This window comes from Sciurus vulgaris (assembly GCF_902686455.1).
Source record: "Sciurus vulgaris genome assembly, chromosome: 17".
Taxonomy (NCBI): domain Eukaryota; kingdom Metazoa; phylum Chordata; class Mammalia; order Rodentia; family Sciuridae; genus Sciurus; species Sciurus vulgaris.
This window is the reverse complement of record NC_136478.1, coordinates 1,951,446-1,976,111: the sequence shown is the minus strand read 5'-3', so window position 1 is coordinate 1,976,111 and position 24,666 is coordinate 1,951,446. Positions and strand designations below refer to the sequence as shown.

Here is a 24,666-nt window from a genome sequence, read left to right as displayed (position 1 = left end):
AGGATCAAACCCAGTGTCTCACACCTGCTAGGCCAGTGCTTTACCACTGAGCCACAGCCCCAGCCCCCAGAGACAATCTTAAGTGAGTGAAAATTGGAGGGTCCGGGTCAGCAAGCTGCAGGAGACCACAGACCCTGAGCACCAGGAGGCAGAGGGTGGCACCAGCAACAGAGACTAAGATTAAAAGAGTCCCTGTACTTTCCCAGATGCACACAGAGCCCTGACTGCACCACACAGCGGAAGCACCAGGGGTAGGGGCCACTTTCCAAAGTGGACGTACACTGCCCCAGCCAATTCCACACTACCTGTATGACATTGAGGAGCAAAAAGAAGCTCCTGGAGCTGAGCAGCTCAGGTGGCTGGGCAGGAGGTTCTTGAGTTCAAAGCCAGCCTCAGCAACTTAGCGAGGCCCTGGTCTCTAAATAAAATACAAAAAAAGGGCTGGGGATGTGGCTCAGTGGTTAAGCGCCCCTGGGTTCAATCCCCGGGACAAAAACAAACAAAAAGAAGTGCCTGGTAATTCAACAGTTGGCACTTTCGAGTGGTACCAACTGTCTCAGTGCCCACTGGAGATCACAGCTCTTGAGGTTCCCACACTTCAGCGCCCTGGAGAGCCTGAAAAGCTAGAGGAGTACACTGTGCCCAGCGTCAGCACAGCCGGCCTCGTGGGACCCATTCCACTGGGCCACAGGGGCCCGAGTGTGGCATGAGTAACCTCACTCCTGAGCCTGATAGGCAAACTGAGGAACCAGTCACTCAAACAGCTGTGTTCTTCGGCTCAGATGAGAATCCCTGGCTGAGGAAGGTTGTGAATCGCCAGTTCAAAAATCAGCAAGCACTGCCCACCATGCACAAGACCCTGGGTTCATCCTCAGCACTGCAAAAAAATTTAAAAATTGAAAAAAATTTTCTAATGAAAAATGAAAATAATAACTATAGTAAAATGAAGTTTAGTAGAACTCACTGCAAAATGCTTTGACCTCTCCTTTGTGTGTTATTCAGTACAAACACTGAACAAAGAGAAAGAGCCACTGGCACTGCAAGCCCCTCAGCTCCCACCACACACGGCAACCCCACGCAGCCAGAGGATACTGCTGGCATGCGGCCCCAGAGTCCACGCTTAAGTCCTGCCTCGCTGGGACTGTGCTCTGGTCAGGGTGGGGTTGATCCAGATGTTTGGGGTACAGGCTCCAGGCTATTGCTGCCACAACCACGCCGCGTAACAAAGCAAGAACCTCCCAACACCCCAGTGTTAAGGTGGACCAAGTAAGCACCTACGGACACACGTGCTGAACCACCGAGCCTGGGAATCCAGGGCTTCCAAGAAATAGCAGGGGGCCGGGGAGCGCAGAGCCCCAGCTGTGCTGCCAAGGGCTGGGGCTGGCAGCTGGACACCAGGAGCAAGGTCCCAGCTGCTCTGGGTCCCAAGAACAAAGCCGCAGAGTGTCCTCCCTGTGGCATTCTCAAGAGTCTCCTCCTCAGCCAGACAATCTGAGCTTCACTGACGGCAGCACGGGGACAGGAGCTGGGAAACTCGACTCCCAGTCTGCAAGGCTCCCTGACACGTCCGCTCCGGCACAGGCGCTGAGTGAGACGTGGCTCTGCAGCAGCAGCCACTTGATGCTGGGCGCCCTCCGCATGGTAAGGAGCACGGGGAAAAGTCACAGCTCCCCCAAATGTGAGCTGAGAGCACAGGCTCTGGGCTTGCCTCCCAGTTTCCCTGTGACTTGGCTCTCGTCCGTAAAGTGGGGTGACGACCGCCTCACAGACTAGAAACAAGCACATGACCAGGGGTACCGGGGTATCAGGAAGGTGACGGAAGTCAGCAGTGCAGCAATGCCAGTTCCCAACTGGCTCCCTGCACTTCCACAGGTAAGAAGTTCAAAAGTCTGACCACCACCTTGTAAGTCAAGTCTATCGTTTCACTCTTCCAAAGAAGCAGAGAGAAACCAAAGAAGAAGTGAAACCCAGAAAAAGCAGGGAGGAATCCCACCAGCAGAAAACCACACATCCTAGAGTTGCTCCAGTCTCGCAGGAATGGTGACTGAGGACAGCAAGGGTGACTCAGAAGACCAGGTTCTTCTGGGCCAGGACCTGAGGCTGGCAAGGGGAGGATGCTGTGGGGGCCAGCAGCTCCAAGCATCTCTGTGGAGGGACATGACAGTCTCACTACCACTGGCCGCCTGCTCCCGCCCTGTCGCAGCTGGCATCAGGACCAACTCAGCCACAAAGCATTCACAAGTGCATGGCACGTGTCAGCCATGTGTGTTGAAACTATTTATCTTTAAAAAGTAAAACACCCACTATGGTACAGAAGCAGCCACCCTCCAATTTAGAGGCCACACTACTGCTGGCAGGGCAGGCTCACCCCACAGCAGCCCTTGGCCCAAGAGGGCACAGGTAGGAGGAAGCAGGGCAGAGTGGGCCAGTCCCGGGCTGGGAGTGCATCTCCATCACCAGGATAAGGAGATGGAAGACTCTCTCAGGAGGGACGGTAACTAAGACAACTGGGAACAAAGGGCTAGGATGTGGCTTGGGGCAGAGCACCTGCCTGGCACATGCAAGGCCCCACGTTCCACCCTCAGCACCACAGAGAGATGAATAAAGGGAAGAAACACACACAGCCCCCCAGGTTCCAGGGCCAGTGGGCATCGCATACCTCACGGGCTGCCCCAGGCCACAGCTCACACCCTGCCGCGTGCCCACACAACAGAACGTGGGCACCTTCAGGGGCTGGCTCTCCGTGATCGGTGGGCACAGGGCTCTGTAGAAACACAGGGTTCACCAAGCTGCCGTGAGATGCAACGCCAGGGAGCAACAGGCAGGCACAGGAGGGACAGCGTGGAGAAGCGGGCAGCCCTGCCTACCACAGCATGAGATGCACAGGAGACACACACACTTATAAGTGGCAGTAGGGCTGTAGGACGCAGGACTCAATCAGGATGCGCCTCCTCGTCCCCCCTCAGTTCTGCTCAGATCCCGGGGGCTGTGTCGATTCCGCCTGGTCCCAGGAATCGCCTTCACTCTCGCAGGCACCTATCTACCGCACAGCCAGTTATTGTAGAACAGCTTGACTCTGTGACTCTCCAAAGGCTGCAGAAGTCACACACAGCACCACAAGGACCAAAGGCCTCATGTGGAACGCCCACACCTACGGCCCCACCGGCCACTGAGCTGCATACCACAGGGGCCACAGGGCACAAGAGTCCAGCAGCACCAAGTCCAGGCAGAGGGAGAAGATAACAGCACGTATGGCAGGAGGTGCCAGGTGCCACACTCTGGGGCCACTCAAGGGACGGCACTGCCCAGAATCCAGGGCTTCTGGGGTGGGAAGGGAAGGAACTGGATAACGTTTACAGTTTCCTCTTAACAAATACCCATAATGCTCATGAATCACTTGCAAAACCACAGAAACTCGCCTTCCTGAGCCCAGCACAGCTGAATGACCCGAAGGGCCGGAGCAGCGTACCACCCAGCGCCCGCGCCTGCAGGAGCCCAGTGACCCACCTTTGCCGTGCTTCCCCACGGGCCTCTTGGGCAGCGCCTCCTCCGTGGAATGTGCTGAGGTGTGCAGTGCCTTCTCCAGGCTGTTGCTGACGCCGTGGAGCGGGGCCTCTGTCCGCGGAGCCATCTGAGGGAAGAGACAGGACTGTCTTACTTTCTCCCGTTCAGTCGGGGTGCAATGGCGTTCGCTCCTGTTTCAGAGGCATGCACGTGCGCCTTTGTTTCAGCTTTTCTATAAAACGTGAACTACGACTGTAACGATAAGTACTTCCTAAGAAAGACAGAACTTTCACTCCCTGTTCCTCTGCACCAAAATTAAAGCAGCCCAGCAGAGGGGGCCTGTCCTGTTCAGCGGCTCATCACACACGACGGAAATCCCACAGCCCACTGAATTATATGCCTCCATCCGAAGCAAAACCTGGTTTTTGTATTTCTTCTACGACGCTGATGACACTGCCCTCTGCAAACCTGAACGACGCGAGCCGCCTGCAGGAGGAGGAGCAGCAGGCAGCTGCCCGGCCTCTGTCAGGCAGCGCACGTGATCCTTCAGGACTGAAAGCAAAGTCCCACAGGGAAACCCTTCCCAGGGCAGGAGGCGCCCCCGCGTCTCTAGTACTGAAAACTTGCCAATGTCCTCAGTGCCCACAGACGGAGACTGAAGACACACTGCAGGTCACCTACAGAGGGGCTGCGGCAGGCCCCCGAGAAGGGGCACGCTGAAAGCTTCCGACGCTCACAGCGAAGCATGACAGCAGCCAGGGAATGTGGTGCTGCCCGGTCCCCGCTTCTCCTAGACTCAAGTCAACAGGCCCGGCTGCCACTGTGGACTGGACAGCGAGCACAGAAGCCCACAGCCACATCACGCAGGCTTGCTCTGCCCCAGCCTAGCAAAGGCCTGCTGGGCTGCTGGTCGGGGCTCTGCCCACAGGCGCCCAAGGCGGCTCAAGACCCTCCGAGAAGGCAGCACATCACAGATCAGGCAATTTTTAAGTTCACAGACTCCATAAAATAAATTATGGACACCCAGCCTCCTCCAGGAAGCCATTATCTTTGGATAATACTGCCCAGCATTATCATGAAAGTTAAGATTTTAGTGGCTTCCATAGGTAACCTGACGGGATGGGTTCCCTTCAGTTCAGTGGTGCTCGCTCCCCGACCACTGGCTGAACACTCCAAAGGTGAGAGCTTTCCTGGGAACCAGGAAGACAGAGTGAGCACCAGCAGGATACCAGTGCCACCCCAGGACCGCCGGGGTTCACTCCAAGCAGGAAACATGGGCCTGGGGGACCTCAACTTCACAGCAACCAACCACAGGGCACCTGGCCACCACCTCCAGACTCCCCTGCCCACGGGGAGTAGAGTACCAACGCCGGGTCTCAAAGAAGGGTGACAACCAGGCCAGTGTGGCTGGCCAGCAGTGAAGCGCCCACCCCAGACCAGGAAATTCCTGGGTCCAGACTACCTTACCCAGGAGTAAAAACTGACCCTGACCCTGACCCTGACTCCAGGCCTGAGTGGTGGCCTTTGACCCTACTGGGCACCAAGCCCTGAGGCACAGGGACACCCACCAGTGTCCACACACCCACCAGTCAGGAGCTTTGGGAGGCTGTTCCTTGTGCTTTGTGCACAATGCCAACCTGCGGTCAGGCTGGGACCCAGGCGCAGGCTTCACATGGCGTCAGTTTGCCGGCAGGGACAGCAGGAAGTGCTCCCTGAGGATCGACAGGAAGAGCCCAAGGTCCCCACCACAGCCAGGAGCCCAGGGGAAGCTGCAAGCTGCCCGATCAAACCACAAGCTCCCCTCTGCCGCGAGGCAGTAGAGGAAACACAGTACAACTGCAGCCCCTGGAGCCACGGGTGTTTTCCTCAGTGCTTTCCCCAAAGCGGTTCTTCTTGGTTGTGCACATGTTCCATGTTCATTCTTTCCAGCCCGGCCTTCATCTTCCTCTGCTCCTTTGTTTACATTAAAAGCTGCCTTCGCTTGCGTTTCCCAGAAATGCTGTTTTGGGTTATTTTTGGTCAGACTAATTTGCCCACGTGACCCACGGAGCTCAACTCAGATGCTCTCTGACTCACGCTCGCCCACACAGCCCGTCAGCGACTGGAGGTGCAGGCGACAGGCCTGATGGGTTCCGATGCTGCCTTCCGCTCCTGCGCAGAGGCCAACAGCACATTCCACCGACAAAGTCGGACTCCACCTTGCTGGATTTCCCCCACTAGCTCCCAATTCTCTGAGTAAACCTCCTGCTTCATTTCCAAGTGAACAGCCCACATGGGGCCCTGCACCACTGCCAGCCCTCTTATCTCCAGGGTGGCCTCCCTGTGGCCCACCCAGGCCCTGCCGCCTGGCCCACTGCTCACCCTCTTCCCAGGAGAATGCCGCGTCCCACCTGCCTTGGTCTCTGCACTAGCTGTCCCTGCCTTCACATCCAAATCCAGCAGGAACTCCCGGGTCCAGCCAGGGCAGGGGTTAGGTTTTGTATGCTGCAGGATCCCAAACTTAGAACAGGCCTGTGATGAGGCAGGTGCCAATCTCTCTGTATAATACACACCATCCAATTTAATCAGGATGAACAAAGAAGCACCTCTATTTCAAAGTCAAGTTTCTATAAGCTGGATCAACAACACAGACAAGGCATCAGGAGGACCCAACATGAAGCAACACCTGGGCACGCAGGGCACATTCCATCCTGTGGTTCCAGGGCTGCCACACCTGAGGTGCCTGACAGGAATACGGTCCAGGCACCTGGGCTCCACAGCTCACCCATCGTCACAGCTGTGGAGATGAGCGGCTGCCCCAGCCTCCAGGTGCAGAGTGCCTCCGGCGGCAGGTGAGGCACAGGCTCCTGGTCAGGTCTGGGGGCCACGGTTCTGCATCTCCAACTACTCCAGGTGAACTAGAGCATGATGGCCACACAGGCACTCAGAGCAGGGTCCAGTGCAGCCCAGTGCCCTGCAGGATCCTAAGGCTGTCCACCACCCTCAGACATTACACCCTCTAGAAAGCCCTGGACACCCATGAAAAAAGAACGCTACATGGGTTTTGTCAAAGCTTCGTGTTTAAAATTCACTTTAATGTTTGTGAACCAGAAGCACGGTTTTTAGAAATTCAATTTTTAACAATCGATTTCATTTTTAAATAGAACATGCTAATAGACACTGACCACAAGAAATAACCTGACCAGGGCCAGGGCCTCCAAAGCCTGGTACCCCTCTACCAACAGGCACCAGGAGGCCCCTGGAGGACAGCAACAGGCTGCCAGAGCAGGGTCTCAGCTTTCTACTGTGCCAACACCCTGCAGTCTTCCGAGGACACCTACTGACCCCTCCCCACAAACAGTTTCAGAGCCTTGATACGTGAATTGCAAACACAGACAATGAGGCTGAAAACAATTACTCGAGCTTCTCTACCACTGGGAGCAAGTCCATGGTCACCTGCGAGGAGCACTGGGCCACACCTCACTCTGCTGTGACCCCAAGATGCATGTGACCCTGCTATAACAAGTCACAGGCACTACTGGGACTGCTGTGGGTTTGTCTGCTTTCCTAATTGCAGGAAACGCTTAATGTCCAGTTACAGGCTACTAGAGACAGCAAAGCTGTGGCCAGCACCCACCCCCACAGCTGGAGCCCCTGCTCAGGGCAGGGCAGTCTCCAGGCCCCAGGTGTCACAGCAGGTTGGCCTTGCTTGGAAACATCCCAGTTAGTCTTGGAAGCCACCAGCACTTCTTCCATCAGGGTTGGCTGCCCTAGTGCACTCCCACAGCAGAAGCCCTCCCCCAGCCCACACCCTGGCCTCTCCCCTCCCCATGAGCACCGGTCACTGGGCTGGACACAAGCACTGTCACAGAGTGAGCTCCGATAGGAACATCCTGCAGTTCTAGAGTCTGGCATGTGCCAGGCAGCGGGGGAGGGTGGCGGTTCAGTGGTGAGCGCTTGCCTGGCACGTGTGAGGCACTGGGTTCAATCCCCAGCACCACATATACATAAATAAATAAAATAAAGGCACTGTGTCCATCTACAACTAAAAAAAATACGTTAAAAAAATGCATGTGGGTTCTTCTTGTTTTTGTTTTGATACCTGTAAACAGCTCTTTACTATCAACTGCACTGGGTTCAAACTTGATGTAATTTTTATAACTTCCAGGCTCTTTTTTGTTTATTTTTTTCTTTTTTTCTTTTTTTTTTTGCAGTTCTTGGAATTGAACCAGGGGTGCTCTACCCCAGGGCGACATCCCCAGTTCCTGTTTTAAATTTTATTTTGAGACAAGGTCTAAGTTGTCCAGATAAGCTTTGAACTTGGCATCCTATTTTTATCCTTTCAAGCAGAAAGTCTTATTTTCCATTATTCTCTAGTTCAGGTTTTCAACTGGGAGCAGTTTTGGCCCTGAGGGGACATCTGGAGACACCTCGGTGGTCTTAACCGGAGACAGGTATTCTACTACGTACTGAGGAGAAAGCCAGGGATGCTGTCAGCCTCCTAGGCAGCCACACACACAGAGGGGGCAGAAGCCCACCCCTGGTGCTGGCCAAAGCCATGTAGGCAAAGCAGTCTCCACTCTCCCAACTGCAGCCAAGTCCAGCCCAAGCCCAAGTATCCACAGGCAGGTCTGTCCCAGCTGCAGCATGCCCAGTCAGTCCCCCACAAGGAGCGCAGAGCCACCCCAATTGAAACTGCAGCGTGTGCCTGCCCACTGAACTCTTGAAGGTGGACCCTGACATGTACCCTTCCTGATCCACCAACTGCACCTGAAGGACAGCAGGCAGAAGGAGGACAGGTAATGCACATCAAGTGCACAAACAGGGTCAAGCAAACCCTGGTGAAGCAGCAGCCACCGCTCGTGGCAGGCAAACCTGGCTATACTGCAAGGTTAGACAAGAAACCGAAGGGATGGACACTGCTCCCAGGCCACCCTGTCCACAAGACGGGCTCTCTATGGGAGGACCACCACCAGAATGCCTGGGAACATCAACACAGGGACCAAATGAAAAAGTGCCAGATTCCGTCCTCACACTCCAAGTGACATGTGCGCAAGGTCACTCGAGAGCACTGTCTCGCTGTGGAACAGTGGGAACAGGTGCCATCATGCAGCTAGTCCAACAGAATAACACCCACACGCTGGACCACCAGACAGCTGTGAAGAGGGGAGAAAGCCCGGAGCCAGCTGAAGAGATGGAGAAGACCCAGCGTTCAGGCCGTCTCCAAGTAGCAGGCTCGAGACAGGAAGACACTGCCAGCCGCCACAGAGGGCGATCGCTGAAAAGCCCCGCGGGGCAAGCACGCTCCGCACAGCTCCTGCCTCCCGTGCACGTGTCCACGTAGCCCGAGCAACTGCTATGTATGCACGTTGAACTATCCCTGTGCCAGAAAAACACCAAACCCAGTTCCTCGCTCTCTCCAAGCCTATGTGACACTGAATACAGACGCCTGGTCCTGCCCCCTTGGTGGCATGGCAGACTACACCCCAGGGCCTGCAGGGCACAGGACGGTGCTGGCCGGGGCCTTCCTCACACACGCCTCACATTCCCCCACCCTGAGCCCAGGTGTAGTGGTACCTACCTCTCAGGGTTCAGTGAGGATGACCTAAAACACATTTATGCTACCTTCTGAACTGGAAAGCAGCAAGCACGCATGCCTGCTGCAATCACCAGCACCCCGGTGCTCGGGACAGCTGAAGCTACAGGAGGCCCACCACGGCCTGCAACCTCTATGCTGGCAGGGCAGCAGACTCCTGGCCCCCCAGCCTCCCACCTGTCCTTGTGTGGCCCAGGGGCTTGAGCAGGGCTCCAAACAGCTACCTAGGGTCCCATGTTCCTATAATGGGATGCAGAGGACTCTCTTCCTTCAGGCAGACCCACTTAAAAACAGCTGCACCACCCAGGCACAGCGGTGCACGCCTGTAATCCTAACAACTTGGGAAAACCACAAGTTCAAAGCCAGCCTCAGCAACTCAGCAAGGCCCTAAGCAACTCACCAAGACCCTATCTCTCAATAAAATACAGAAAAGGGTTAGGGATGTGGCTCAGTGATTAAGTGTCCCTGAGTTCAATCCCTGGTACGTTAAAAATTTTAAAAATTCAAAAAGTATTCAAAAATAAAAAAGCTATCTGTCCCATGACTAGTGATATAGCCTGAAAAACCAGCTACTTGACCAACAGTCCAAGTCGAAGCCCAGTCACAGGTGGTGGTCTCACCCTCAGCTGGCAGCCGTGAGCTGGAGCCACTCAGCAGAGGCTTCCACTACCACGGGCCCCACCCTCTGAGCCCACTTGAGGAACCCCTGTGGGCACGGGTTGTGTGCAAGGAGATCACCTCACCTGTAACAGGCAGGAGCATCAACACCCTGGCTGAAAACAGCCACGTTCATAAGCAAGCTGACCTCCATGTCATCAGACTGCACACTACAATCTTTTAAAAACGACTCCCAACAGTCGGGCATGCTCACAGTGAGGGAGAAGGGGAGCACCTTGGGCCTGCGCACGCACGCGCACTGGGAAGAGATGAGAGTGAGCCAAAACATCAGGAGAACCGCCCTCCAGGAGACTTTTACTTTGTATTTTTCTGTTTTCCTACCTTTCTACAAAGAACAATTGCTACTTTTTACAATTAGGAAAAAAGCTAGAGATGAAGCGCACCTTTCTCAGAGCAAGTGGCAGGGGGCACACCCTGTGCTCCTCCCCTTGCTGCTCCCCACCAAGCTGCAAGCTGTGGCCTGGGGAAGCCACTGAGTAGAGCCCTGAGGCAGGGAGCTGGGGGCACCCGCCACCCAGACCAAGCCAGCAGCCAAAGCCACCGACTGCAACCTGTGCTCCGAGTCACCCACCCATGTCGACAGGCTTCCAAGTCCACGTAAAAAATAAATAAATAGATACACAGAAAAGTGATTTGTAAGCACTTTACTAAATAGTCATTATGTGTCTCTAAAAATCTGAACAAGAAAACAGACGGTTTTACTAGTGAAAGCTATTTGCTGACTCAGGCCAACTAGAGCCAAGGCTGACCAAAACAGACCTTCCCCGTAAAGTCCTTCCCTTTACTACTTCTGCAGTTCTGCTCCTTACAGAGAACAGGACAGAGCCAGAGATGGCCAGGCTAGCACCCACAGAGGTGCTAGTGCAGAGGGACTCTGCCCAGGCCCCGTCTGAGTGCTGTGGCTGCAGCCCCAGGACACCCCTCCAGACCCTCTGCAGAAGCAGCAGGGGTAGAGCGGGGGCAGCCGCACACCCGACCCCCTGCAGCGGGCTGATCAAGGCTTCCATCTATGTGGGACGATGGGAGAGATCTTCACAGACAGGCCCACCTCAGGACTGAAGAACGGGCCTGAGGAGGACCATCAGCAGAGGCCCCAGCCCAGCACTCACATGTGACCACAGCAGGCGACCAGCCTCTCCACCCGTGTCCCCACATCTGTAGCATAGCAGCTACAGCAGCCAGCACAGGACATGGCCCTAAGGGACAGGGCACCTGCTCCATCAACTGCTACACAACTCCAGGCAGGGACACCACAAGGACGGAAGCAAGGAGGAAGGGCCTGCCCAGGGCACCACAGCCCCCCATTCACCACTTCAGGATCCTGTTTCCTACTCCCAGAGGGGACAAGGGCAGAAGAAAGCTCGACCATTGTCTGCTAGGCAACACGGGACGGTAAGCGGGCGCATAGGCAGTGTGGGACCAAGGGACACTGTGGTACGACACTGCGGGCCCACCACAGAGGCCCCACGTCAAGGGAAGTGTGGCAACAGGATCATGCGCCACCCAGAATGACCGCAGCAGGGCTTCCCAGAAAGCCAAGCACCTTCCCCGAGACTGGTGACAGTACGGACGGACTGCGCACATCTGTCACCCTACAGTGCTGCCAGAGCCTTTCCTTCCCCTCTCCTTCCCTTCCCTGGCTGCCTGCCGGCCTCTCTCCCTGAGATGGGGTCTCACCATGCTGCCCAGGCTGGCCCTGAAGCTGCCGGCTCACACAATCCTCCTACCTGAGCCTCCCACATAGCTGGGACTTCAGGCACATACCAGCCATCGCACCCAGCACAGAAGTATGTTCAAATACTGGGGTTGCCTGGAGAAAGTAGCTGAAGCATAGTAAATAAATGATGTGTGATGATCTGTTTGGTTTCCAGTATCAGACTAGACTGCCTGAGAAGGACCACTCAAACAGCCAGCTCGCTAAAGCACATGCTTACGGCCTCTGGGGACACTGCCCCCAACACAGAACAATGTCCCTCGGGTTCCCAGGAGCTAGCAAGACTGCTCCACGCCCGTGGAACACCCAGAGCAGCCAGACAACCATGCCCAGTCATTCCAATCCTTTTGCGCTCCACCACAGAGGTCGGGGCAGGCAAGAGGGTGCTCCACCTAAGGCCTCCAAAAAGCAGCACGTGTCCCTGACGAGACCCTCCCCCACAGGTCTACCCGCATGGCGACCCTCCTCATCACCGAGCACAACAACCAACTCATCCAGTCTCCAAATGGACCCTCTGACTCGGAGGCCTGGGGCACCTTGCCACTCTCTCTGTGAGGCCCCCCGCAGCAGGGGAGAAGTCCCTTCCTCGGGGAGGGTCAGTCCCTCTTAGAACATGGGGGCATTTTCAGCATAGCACGCGGGGCATAAGAGCAGCTGGCACCGCCACAGTAATGCCAGTGGCTGTGCCAACCCTCTCACAGCTGTCCACAGCAAACCCAACAGGGCCAAGAGCAAGCAAAGCTGGGGGCTGCACCCAGTGGGCACGTCAGAAGAACGAGCAGAGGGCGAGGGAGCCCGCGGGCTCAGAGACCACCGCAGCCACACAGTGTGGCCTCCTTCCCTTCTGCAAGGGACACCCAATTCTGCCTGTGAGCCCTGAGGAGGGGGCAAAGCACAGTATGGACAGAGCCGTCGGGAAGGACTGGAGACCAGCCCCCCAGTCACCACCGCTGAGGCCAGCAGGACAAGAGCAAGGCCCACAGTGCCCACCTCACGTGGCTCCCAGGTCCAAGTCACAAGTCACACTTCCCGACACACGAACAAACCAAAACTCGACCCACACGCAGAGAAGAGCTGCTGGAGACCAGCCCGACGAGTCACGTGGGGACAGCAAGCCAGGGCCACTTGCGGCTGCAGCAGTGCAGGACGGACTTTAGAGTGGAAACTGCACCACGAGGACATCCACCAAGGGGCGCCAGCGACAGCAGCGCCCCTGTGAAAACAGAGCCAGCAAGGCCGGAGAGGCGCAGCCCAGGAGCCCATCTGAAGGAGTGGGGGACTCATGGGCTTGGCCAAGGGTGCACGCCCACACCATAGCCCAGGGCACCCAGGCAGAAGCCAGCCAGGGCTGGGGCTCCACGGTCACAGCTCCTGAGTTCAGAGGCACCTGGACGCAGCAGAATCAAGCTCTCGCATACCCGAAGTAGACAGAACCTAAGTCCGACCAGACAGCAGCACATGACCCAGGAGACAATAAGGTGCCTGTGTCTAAGGCCAGCTACAGCTGCACAGTTGTTAGAAAGAGCTAGAAGAAAAAGTCATCAACCCAAATCCTGCATCCGTGACAACATTCTCCACAACACAGGCAAAAGCAAAACATTTCCTGAGAAAAGGAAACCAGGACTCTCTTGCCAGCACACCAAGTGCTCCGGAAGCAAGAGGGAGGTTCAAAACGAGAGGGTGCGGTGGCAGGCGCCTCCAGTGAGGAGAGAGGGTGGGATGACAGTAGGGGGCAAATGCAGGCCGCACTCCCTTCACCTCGAAAAACGTGTTCTCACAAGCCCACCCTGAGAACGGCCTGCAGGCAGGTGTGGTCAGCTCAGGCCAGAAGGGAAGCGGGCAGAGAGGTAGAATGGAATCCCATGATCTCGCGAAAGGAAGTTTCTGGAGGAGACAAGACCAATAAACAGTGGAAGAAGCAAAGGAGGAAAAAATTCCTGATGGGGCGAAGGTGGGGACTGAGTGGGAAATGGGTGGCCTGACACTCTAGTCTGACAAAGCTTTGTGTCACGAAGGTCAAGCAGCAAAGCACGCTCCACGACCCATCTCAAACAAGCACGTTTCCCCAGATCCAAGCTCTACCTTCAGTGAGACAACTGCAGAACCCTGGAGCCCATGTGAGCAGCGGCCAGCGGCCGAACCCTGTGCGACTCCTGCCACGGAGAGCTGGCACCCTCCCCTCCCTGACTCAGAACGTCCCTCTCACATCTCCCGTGAAGTGACTTAGGTACCCAGCAATCTTGGCCACTTCCCAACGCCTGTCTCTGCTGAGCTATGTCCCTGCACTCACTGCTAGAACGGGGATACAATCAACCCAAGTAGCTGTTGGGGAGCCCACCAACCCCCGAGCTTGGGGACCTGCGTGCAGAGAGCAACCTGTCCCAGCTGCCCGCCCCTCACACCCACTCCTAGGAAGAGGAAAGCCCCACGCACCTCTTTGCTTCCCCAAGGGCCAGCCTGGCGAGGTCCCACGCCCAGGTGCCAAGGGCATGGGGCTGGCAGCTGCCCTCCACACCAGCAGCCAGGACAGATGCCACACAGGGCTCCTGGCACCTTCCCACTGCACTCCCAGGTCCTGCCATGAGCTGCCAGGGCTGGACAGCGCTGCCCCGCGACTGCACGGTCACCTGGCTGCGGAGAGGCTAAGGGGGTTGCTGCTCCTCCTCCCCCAACAGCAGCACTGCTCCCCAGCCTCCCACGACCCGCCTCCATTAATTCACCGTGGTGGGTGAAGGACCTAGGGATACAGATTCTTCCTAGTGACTCTACTGATACCTTTACGTAAAAGTCCCAAATAATTAGGCAATGGTTCCACAATGCTCCTTCTCACGATTCACCTGGAGCCAGTATCTGAAGTACGGGAGAAACCTAGGCTAAGCCTTCGCTGAAATGACTGACAGTTCAGTTCACTGCCATCGCACAGAAAGCCAAAGCGTCTGGGCTCGCCATGATTTAAGGTTTTGTAAGCATTAAAAGAACATGACACAAAACAAACTTACTTTTAGAGCTACAACCATTTACTGCATAGAAATGAACCAATCCCTACACAGCCCACCGGAGCCACGCCTCCCAAGCATCCCAGCACTACAGGACTTGCCCACCACCTCAGGCACGTGAGGCCATATAGCACACCTGGCAGTTTCTCCCAATGGAAGCTTCTGCAGGCTTGGGGGTTTTTTGGTTTGTTTGTTTTGGATTTTTTGGTACTGGGGATTGAACCCAGGGGCACATAGCCACTGAGCCACATTCCCAGGCATTGTTACGTTTTATTTAGAGACAGGGTCTAAGTTACCATGGCCTCACTAAGTTGTCGAGGCTGGCACTGAACTTGTGATCCTCCCACCTCAGCCTCCTGAGTCCCTGGAATTACAGGCGTGTGCACTGTACCCTGCTTGCAGGCCTGCTTTAGAAACATCTACTTTAAAGTTAAAAACTGGTGGCATTCAGATGTTAGAGCACACGAGCACATGAAGCTATGTAACAGCAGGACCAGCATGCACAAAGTGATGGTCTGACAAAGTGTTGGCCACAGGTGCTGCTTTCACACAGGCCTTCCCACAGTGTCTGGCCCTCCTCCTGCTGGCAGTACCTGACACTTGAGGCACAGCCCAGAGCACAGGGACCACTGGGTACGCGGGACCAGGAGAGTTGAGGTCTGGGCTCATGATGGAGGAAGATATCTGTGCTCACACAGCACATGGACTGAGGGCAAGGACCAGTGAAGCAGGCATGGGGGAGCATCTGCAAAGGATCAGGGCCCAGCAAAGAGGGACAGGGAAGAGCGGGAACTGCAGGTGCAGGCAGGGGCGCGCAGAGACCCGCACAACTTCCTGAGAACTGTGGCCAGGAGGCAGCATCACAGGCATCTCACCAGGCCACCCCTGTGATTCCAGGGACTGCGGGGAGGGTGAGAGTGGGCCAGGGCACCGGGCAGGCACAAAGGCCAGACCCAGGCCAGGGCCAGAAGCTGGGCATGTCACTGGCATTTCTAAAACAAGTGAAGGCACCAAAGTTTGGAGGTGACTGAATTAAAAAATCCAACAGAGCAGCTACAAAGTTGTTCCTTACAGACTTCATCACTGAAATCAGCTGATTCGAAAGGGAGATGTGACCCCTTGCTCACATTCCAACATGGGCCGGATCGGGTTGGGGTCACGCCTGCTCCTGAACACTATTTTAATCCATGTCGGCTCCCTGGCAGAATGCCCCAAGGCTCATTGCGCCTACAAAGAAGCATGCCACACATGTGACCGTCACGCAAGTATGGATGGGGAGGGAAGGCGGGGAGGGAAGAGAGGGTCTGAGGGTCTGATGCACTGGCTGGGGCCAGGACAGTGCTGACAAAACAAGCCTGTATGCTGCTCAGGACCTGGGCACACTGCACACTCAGGAGAAGACAAGCCACGCAGAAGGCCTGGCTGAGGGGCACGGGCAGCGTGGGCTGAGGGAGCTGGCCTCTGCAGACACTCAGCTCGGGCTCTGGCTGGACACAGGATTTTTTTTTTTTTTTTTTTTTTTTTTTTACTAGGGATTGAACCCAGGGATGCTTAACCACAAAGCCACATCCCCAGTACTTTTTTTTATATTTTATAAAAGACAGAGTCTTGCTAAGGTGCTTAGGGCCTCACTAAGTTGCTGAGGCTGGCTTTGAACTTGGGATCCTCTTGCCTCTGCCTCCCGTGTCACTGGGATTACAGGTACGAGCCATCGCACCCAGCCACATGGATGTGTTTTAATTCATGCTGGGACTGGCAAAATCACAGGTGAAAATATCACTAATTATAAAGCAAAAAGGAAGAGAAGTGTGAGGAACACCACCATCCAAAGTACAGGAAAGCAGACTAGAAACGAGACGAGCATCCAGAGATGCTGGAGGAAAACCAGCTGCCGCCAGAAGCCACCTGCAGCCACAGGTTTTCTTTGGTGCAGAAGAAAACCCAAAAGCCTCCCCAGGGACTCCACTGTGCAGCAAGCCCAAGAAAGGTGGGGACTGAGAAGCATCCAGCGACCCAACCAGTCAGAATCCAGGCACACCCAGGATGGGCACACGTGACAGGAGGCAGCACCAGCCCTGGGGGGGCTCAAGAGATGGCATGGGGCACAGGGAGGGTCACCTGGCAGGAAAACATCAAGCCAGACTCGCACCTCATGACAAGCAAACTCCAGACAGACCCACTTCCGTGAAGAGGCAGGCACACAACCCTGGCGCACGGAGCACACAGGAGGACGAGCTGCATGGCACGCACATGCAGAGTGTGCATTCTGCAAGAGTGCCAGCGTGTGATGGACCCTGCACATGCCACAGAGCCCAGAGTCACTCAGAAACACTGGCAAATATGACATTAAAAAGTGCATGTCAAATCACAAGACAAGAGAGCAGGAAAGGAGTCCTCGAAACCGTGCCATCTCTGCAGAACTTCAAGAGCTCTGCCGCACGAAGACCAGAGCCAGCAGAGGTGACCAGGGGAACCTTCAATGTCACTCCTAAGGGGATGAAGGAGCCAGTCCTACCCCCACTGAATGGCAGTGCTGCAGAGGGGAGACCCTCAGCCACCTGCACCTCCTCACGGCTCCACTTCTGGTCCCTACTCAAGATGATACGTGGGTCCTCAGCTGCATCCCGTCCTCGGCCACCCCGTCATCTGTCACGGAGGGGCATGCTCATGACACACAAAGGTCATCATGCTGTTTCTAACAGGAAGACTGGAGCAATGTCCATGGGCTGAGTCAATCACATCCACGCAGCAGGACGAGAACACTCCTCAGAGATGGACCCAGAATACTTGAGATGTTCAGCAGACCGCCACAGAGGAAAGAGGAGAAAGCATGTGTGAAGGAGGACACACGGTCTCTCTGGGACATTCTGTAAGGACTATGCTGTCTGCAAAAAGGAGACTGGACAGCTGGGGTGAGGGCAAGAACCTGTACTTCTCCTGGCAGTTCTGAGGACTGAGCCCAGGGGTGCTCGACCACTGAGCATCAGTCCTTTTATTCTTAGGATCTGGCTAAATTGCTGAGGCTGACCTCAAAGACTCGACCCTCCTACCTCAGCCTCCTGAGTCACTGAGATACAGGTGTGGCCACCACACACCCAGCTAGAAACCTTGTTTTAAGTGCACAATTAAAACCACCCAAGCCCAGGTAAAGGACCAGAATGTGCCTGACCTAAAATGCCCAGGTGCCCTCCCAGCTCTCACGGGCGGGGGTTTCTATCCAGTACCCTTTCATGCTCCGCAGTTTCTTAACTGACCACATGATCGACCTAGAAGATCTCTAAAGAGACTACTGAATTCCCTTTAAAAGGAGCTGCTTTAGCCAAAGAGGTCAGACAACAAAGGGGGTTCCAGGAGAAGGGGGCAACTGAGGGTGGGAACTGGGGGTGGACCGGGCATCCTGGGTGTTCAGAAGAGCGTGTGAAGACACCTTGTGTCTGGCATGCGTACACCACGTCGTGTTACATCTGCGTGACCACCACCAGAATGCACCAACTCACCTGGATGTCGGAGCGAGGGGGAGGCACCTGGGGGAGCCGTGAACACATTCATGGGCCAGGCAGAAAAACAGTGGAGGTCAAAGACTGGTGAGGGGAGGAAGAGGGAAACAGGAAACAGCAAGTCTGGACATCTAACTCTGCACTGTTCCTGAGGAAACAGGACGGAACCAAAACAGAGGCAGGGGACCAGCCTTAGATAGGAATAGCAGAAGAGGGCTAGAAGCCATTGCAAGGACAGGGTTTCCTAGGAGCCTGCAGAACGTCCATAAGATCTGGAGCAGGAACAAGTGGGTGCACAGTGCCAAGAGCATGCCCCCCAACCTCTCTGCCCCGGGGACCCCTGGGTGCCACACTTTAGCCCAGGCCTCTCCACAATGCCCTGTCACAAACTACCCACAGCAGTCAGAGACTGACGGCTGGAAAGGTACTGTTTTGCCTTGGTCCAGTCACTGCCTTAGGTAATTGCAGACCTTTTAACCCAGAACAAGATGGAAACTGCTAAGAACTCACCTGTTTTATTAGTTTTTGAGCATCCCTTCACTTTTGATAAGGCGGAGTTTCTACAAAGGAACAGGTCTCTCCACAATCAAAACATCTGCAGAGACTGGAGGAAAAATCACTCTGAAAAGTCTAAAGATCACTCTAAAAGTGATCTCTAAACTATGCAAGTCAAGACTAAAGTCCAAAGTCAGCCTCCTCCAGTGATCTAACTCATGGCCACAGCCACAGTTCCCATTCCCCAGCAAGGCCACCGCCAGAACCACTGCATGCCCTAGTCAAGGTCTGGTTCTAAAACCTAATCCCATCCACAGGGGATACGGAAATGGAAATTATTTTTCCCAGGCCTAATGAATAGTTAGTGGGATCTATCTCATCTCTAAAAAGAGTCACAGTCTCAACTCAACAAACAGGGCAAAACCAAGCCAGGTAAACGGTGGGCTTCGACAATGGCAGCACGTTTATTTGCTTCCCTGTGCAAATGGCCCGTTACTCATGTAAGTGATGCAAACTTCCTGTCTTCACACGCAACACTCCAGAACACATTGCAAACTAGGAGCCAGTGCCTGCTGCGGGGGAGGCGAGTGCAGATGGGCTCACATGGAAGTCAGCAGCCTGACTCAATGTGAGGGCAAAGGGCAGCAGTTAAATGGTCACATGGTCCAAAACATCGTGTGGCAAAGGCAAGGCTCTGCAGCTCCAAGACAGGAGCAGGTTTTGCCTTCAACAAGAAAGCAACTAAAGCTGCACTCAAGGATGTTCAAAGGCCTACGCCATGTGCCTCACTCTGAAGGCAGGACAGTATTTAGACCTCTGAAGACATCCCCTCCTGTGCAGCCCCAAGTGAGGCGGTGCAGGCAGAGCAGACGGGGCACACAGACCAAGGTCAGGAACTGCCCGAGAAGCACACATTCACGCTGGAGACAGCAAGTGCAGTTCCCACTCCCCTTCAGCCATCAGCAGCAACCTCAGCTGCTGCAGACGACGTCCACTCAGATGGAATGCCAGGTGGCCTGTGGCTGTAAGCAACAGGGTCAGAGCCAAGGAGAAACCCATGAAGCCACGTATGCTTCACACGAGAGCCACAGGACAAACTGTCCAACGCTCCACCTTTGAACTGCAAGGTTTGAGAGCTCATGAGAGCGAGTGTAAGTTCTGCAGCCTCACACGAGATTATTAGCGGGTTTAGTCACAGTATCTGGGTAAATCCGAAATCTCCCCGGTGCCACCCTGAGGCACACATGTGTAAAGTACAGCAGAAAGTTCCAAAACCATACAACAGGACAGACACCCAAAGGGAGACCACCACCCAATGCATCGCTGCACCTTGCACTTGGAAAACCTCCTTCAGCACCTTAAAAATGCACACCGCATCCTCAGGAGAAGCAAGTGTAGCTCAGTAGGCACAGGGTCTGGAAGCGAGGACCTGGGCCTGGCCTGCACCTCCTGCAGTGTGCTCTGCCACCTCTCGCCGTGTGCAAGACACGCTCAGGACAGAATCACACGGCATCTGCCCAGCCTGCCAGGCAGCAGTGGATCACAAAGGTTCCTTCCTAAGGACAGTCACATGCCGGCAGCATCCAGGGTGATTTGTGGAGGTAAAAGGGAGTCAGTCACAAGGAAAAACCTAAAATGAAGCATTCGAGAAACCAAACGTGCACCACTGAGGAATGATAAGCAAAGCGTGTGTGAACGTGTGCAGAGCAGCACTCAGCCCAGAGAGCAGCGAGGCGCCGACACGCCATCATGCAGAAGGCCGTGACGCCAGGTGCTAGCGGCCAGCCACACGTGAGCCAATACGCAAAATTCCATTTAATAAAATCATCAGAAAAAACAGCGCCACGGGGAAGACGGCGACCAGTGGCTGCCAGGGAGTGGGGTGGGGCAGGGGAACGGGTACCAGGGTCCCACTGTGGTGACGCAGCTGATCTGAGGCTGCACAGTGGACGCAGACACCCCGACTACACTAAAGGCTCAGACTCACTCGCCACCACTGGCACCAGGGACGCCTACCGAGACCCCATTTCAAGTTGCTTCCCGATCTCTGGCTTTCCATGTAGATAAAATGAAAAGATTAGTAGTGGTGGGTCTACCCAGACCTCCTGCAGGGCAGGCGCCCTGGGGCCCGTCTGAGGGAAGCACACAGCAGCCCGCAGACAGCACTGCACATCACCTCCATCCACCACCAGTCTTACTGTTGGGTTTTCCTTTCTGCAAGTAAAATGTCTGTTTAGTCAAACTCCCTACACTTCTAAACTTCTTTTAGAAGTTCTTGAAACAACAGCATTTTTAAAGAAAAATAGTAAAGTTTGGAGAAGCAACTGCAAATAATGAATATCCAGTTAGAAGAAATAAAAATTTAAATAAGACAAAGAACTTAAGAAGCAATCCACATCTTTACCTCTAAAAGAAAAGGCAAAATAAATAATAAAGAAAAGAAAAGGCACAGCATCCAGGCTCTGAGTTCAAGACAAAACAGCAGCTTACAAAAGAACGCAAGGAGGCCGCTTCCTCAAGGGATAGGTGCACAGGATCTGAGGCCAAGACTCCAGTGCTAGATGTCACCTGCCTCGCCTACTCCAAGCAACGAGGCTCGAGGCTCGACTGCTAGGCCTCGAGGAGCAGGAGTGGCCTGGCCGGCAGTAGTTCCCAGGGGCAATAAGGGTACAGGGGCAACCAGAAACCACGCTTGTTTTGAAACAGGTCATTATAACCTTCATTATCAAAGGTCAAGTAGGATTCTCCAACTTTCCAGAGATGAAGCAAAAGAACCATCAAAAGCAACGCTTCAAGAATCAGTGCAGACGACATTGACACTCACAGCAAGACAGACATTCTGACCTATGCCAAGCGACCTCTGAAAAAGTGAACTCACAGCTGGGGCAGTCAGGGAGAAGAGGGAAGCATCCAGGGAACATCTGCTGGGTTTCACACCTGTCACCTCAAGGCAGGCCTCTCCACTGCCACAGGGAGTCGCTGAGAGGCGGAGCTTTCCGGCAAAGGTCACAAAAGCTGGTAAACTCAGCGCTCAGGGGCTCCAGGGGGAAGTTGTTAAGGAGGAACAGATTAGCCCCTCACCTCATCAAAGGGACTCCTGCTTGAAAGGCACTCTTGAAAGACATTTTTGTTCTAGATTGTCTTCACTGCCCCGCAGGAGAAACCACCCTCCACTGCCTTCTACAAAAAGTGATGCGACTGTGCACACACACACTCCTTCCAGGGGCACCACCAGTGCCCGGCACCAACACGGACTAACAGCGAGGGGATGGCCACTGAGTGCCCAGAGTCCATGGGCGAGAAACAACTCCTGGCACCTCCAAGACGACAGAGCTTACTACCAACATTTCCTAGGGCCCCGCTTCTCCTGTTCATATGGTGGAACATTTTTCTGCCCAACACACAGCATGGAATCTAGGAACCAAACCTAAAAGGAAAGCCATAGTCTCAGGGAGAAGTGTCACCAAAACGATTCAACAGCGATAAAACCGACCCACGGACCACAACCACTTCCTAGAGGAAGACGGGGGAAAGCAAAACCACAAGCTCAGGCTCAGAGGACTCACAAGACCCACACTCACTGACAGTCCTCCACAAAGGCTGTCATGTCAGGAGCTCAAAGAGGTTGCAAAGGGCACTGCGCAGACTGGCCCTGACTGCCCCCACCTCCAAAGAAATCCAGTGTGTATCTAAGCACACGCCACCCCTGGTCAGAGAAGCCTTTTCTCTAGCAGCAGAATTTTGGCACCAGGCTACAGGGGGCTGATAAAAATGGTATGAGCCCCAAATACTTTGTATTGAAGCACTTTTGAAACATTTAAAGAAAAAGTCTGCGTTTGTGAGTGGATGACGGGCACTGCCCTTCCTGTTCAACTGGAGGCCATAGGTCTGTAAGTTAACCTAAGACCCCTGGGTCCGCCTGGGTTTCCTCTCCAGGACAAGGTGCGTGCCAATTATAACTGCTGCTCAGGAAGAAGTCCCGGCTCCAAAAATCTCTGTCACAGATCTCTTGACAACCAGACACACACACCTACAGCACGCGCGCACTCACACATATACACAAGGCACGCACACACGTTTACCCGCGCGCACATCGTATTCCTAGTATTCGCGCGCGCACACGCGGACCTACCAGGACCTGCGTGCACGCCCGCCGCGGACACCTGTGCGGGGCAGGACCAGCGGAAGGGACCAGGCCCCACTGCAACCAAGGTTCTAGCGCCTTCTCAGCTCTACCTCGCCCCGACTACTGGCTGCGGACCCGAATCCTTCCTTTTCTGGTAATAAACACCAGATTTGGAGAAACCAAGGCCACACGATGTATTGTTATCTGTCACCCAAGAGCCCGATTAAGGGGACAAAGGCCTTATCTCGTTTCCAGCCAATGATGTGAAACAGGACAAAGGGGCCAGGAACTCTGACCGCAGGCGCCGGTCACGGTGCCAGAGGGCAACCAGTGTTTGGGATGCGGGCTTGGGATAAGGCCTTGAGATTCGAGGTGAGGGCTGGGTAGAGACTTAGGGTCCCGGGTGGGGGCCAGAGGTGGGACCTTAGGGTGAGGTCTTGGGCACACATCTGGGGGTGGGGTAGGGGTCGGTTAGAGCCTGGGGTACAGACATAGAACACAGGGTGCGGGCTTGGGTACAAACTCAGGGTGTCCCTTTCCAGTGCTCACCACCACCCCTGAGACGGGCATGCACGCACCTTGTGGCAGGCCGGACATGTGGGCAGAGCGCCGCCGGGACCGGGAGCGCTCTTGCTTCCAGGACCCCCGCCGCCGCCGCCGCCGCCGCCGCTCAAGCTGCTCTGGATCTGCGTGAGTTCCTGCCGCAGGACCTGCTTCTGATGGAAACTGAAGGCCGGGTGATTGGAGGCCATGGTGAAGAGCAGCAGGAACTCATCGCCAGTGCGGCCCTCGTTCAGCTGCAGCCCGTAGTTGTGGATGATGGAGTCGATGTGCGTGAGCGTGCGGTAGAGCACGCCCGCCGCCTCGCGCTGCTCCGAGCCCAGCAGCGCCAGCGACACCAGCAGCTTGCTGCGCACCACCTCGTCCGTCAGGTTGGTAAGGCTGCCCAGGTCGGCCGGGTTGTTGGCCTTGATCTCCGAGTCGCGCAGCGAGTGGTAGTCCTTGCGCGCCAGGTCTTCGAGGCACGAGCCGAGGAAGCGCAGCTCCAGCGGGATGCACAGGTCCAGCAGGCCGCACAGGAACTCCACACGCTGCGGCGACGGCAGCTCCGAGAACCAGCGGTACACGCCGTCCCTCTGCAGCGGGCAGCGCTTCTCCACCATGCTGCCTCCCGCGCCGCGCCGCGACCCGGGGCCGGGGGCCGCGCGGGGGCGGCCGGAGGGTGCAGGGGGCCGCGGCCGGGGGGCGCCGGGGCCGGGGGCGCGCGTGCCGGGGCCGGGGCCGGCGCTGGGGCTGGGGCTGGGTGAGGCCGGGCGGGCGCCGCGGGCCGCGCCGGCGCCGGGGCGGGGGCGGGGGCGGGGGCGGGGGCCGGGCGCGCGCGGGCCGGGCGAGCCCCCCGCCAGGGGCCGGTGGGCGGGCGCGCGCGGGCCGGGGGGGCCCGGGGCGGCCGGGACCGGGGCGGCCGGGGGCGGCGAGAGGCCTCGGGCCCCCCGCTCACGGGGAGGCTCCCTGCCCGCGCCCGTCCCCAGTGGCGGCCGGTGCGCGGCGGCGGCGGCTGCTCCTCGTCGTCGTCGTCGCCCGGGAGGCGGCCGCCCCCATCTCCCCCCGCGCCGCAGGGTCTGTCACTGCGGGCCGCCCCCCGACGGAGCCGCCCCGGCCATGCCGCCGCCCGCGCCTGCGCCCAGGCCGGCCGTTAACCCGGGCCGCGCGGCGTCGCCGCCTCGGAGCGCGGGCCGCGGGCCGCTGCGGGCTCGCGGGCGCGGCGGAGGGATCCGGCCGCAGCCGCCGCTCCGCTCGACGCTGCCGCGGACGGATCGGGCCGAGCGCGGCCGCCGGGCCGTCGGAGCCGAGGAGCAGCGCGCTCGCGCACGGCGGCGGCGGCCAGCACAAGTGGGCGGGGTGGCCGCCTCTCGCGACAGCCCGGGCCGGCCGGGCCCGCCCCCCGCGCTGATTGGCCCGGCCTCGGGTCCTCGGCCCCGGATTGTTTCGGCCCCGCCACCCGATTCGCCTGCGCCTCGGCCACGCCTCCGCAGGGGCTGTCGATCACGTTGGAACCGCCCCCTCCCGCCCCCCGGTGGCCG

The 24,666-nt window shown here is 56.4% G+C and overlaps 1 protein-coding gene across 4 annotated transcripts in view; it reads right to left on the bottom strand.

Moving 5' to 3' along the window:
* ZCCHC14 (zinc finger CCHC-type containing 14) overlaps positions 1-23,915 on the bottom strand; it is a 61,280-nt gene extending 37,365 nt beyond the window's left edge. For 2 of the 4 annotated variants that reach the window (XR_013760549.1, XM_079119590.1), the window contains exons 1-2: positions 23,164-23,913; positions 3,508-3,631 (exon numbers count right to left, since the gene is read on the bottom strand). Coding sequence is in view for 3 of the 4 variants with exons in the window: in XM_079119590.1 (XP_078975716.1) it covers positions 3,508-3,631; positions 23,164-23,748 (709 nt within the window). In the remaining variant the exon portion in view is untranslated. Of the gene's footprint in view, positions 1-3,507; positions 3,632-23,163 lie in introns of all 4 variants that reach the window. The other 2 variants (XM_079119592.1, XM_079119591.1) reach the window with 1 other exon arrangement.
* Positions 23,916-24,666: the final 751 nt, after the last annotated feature.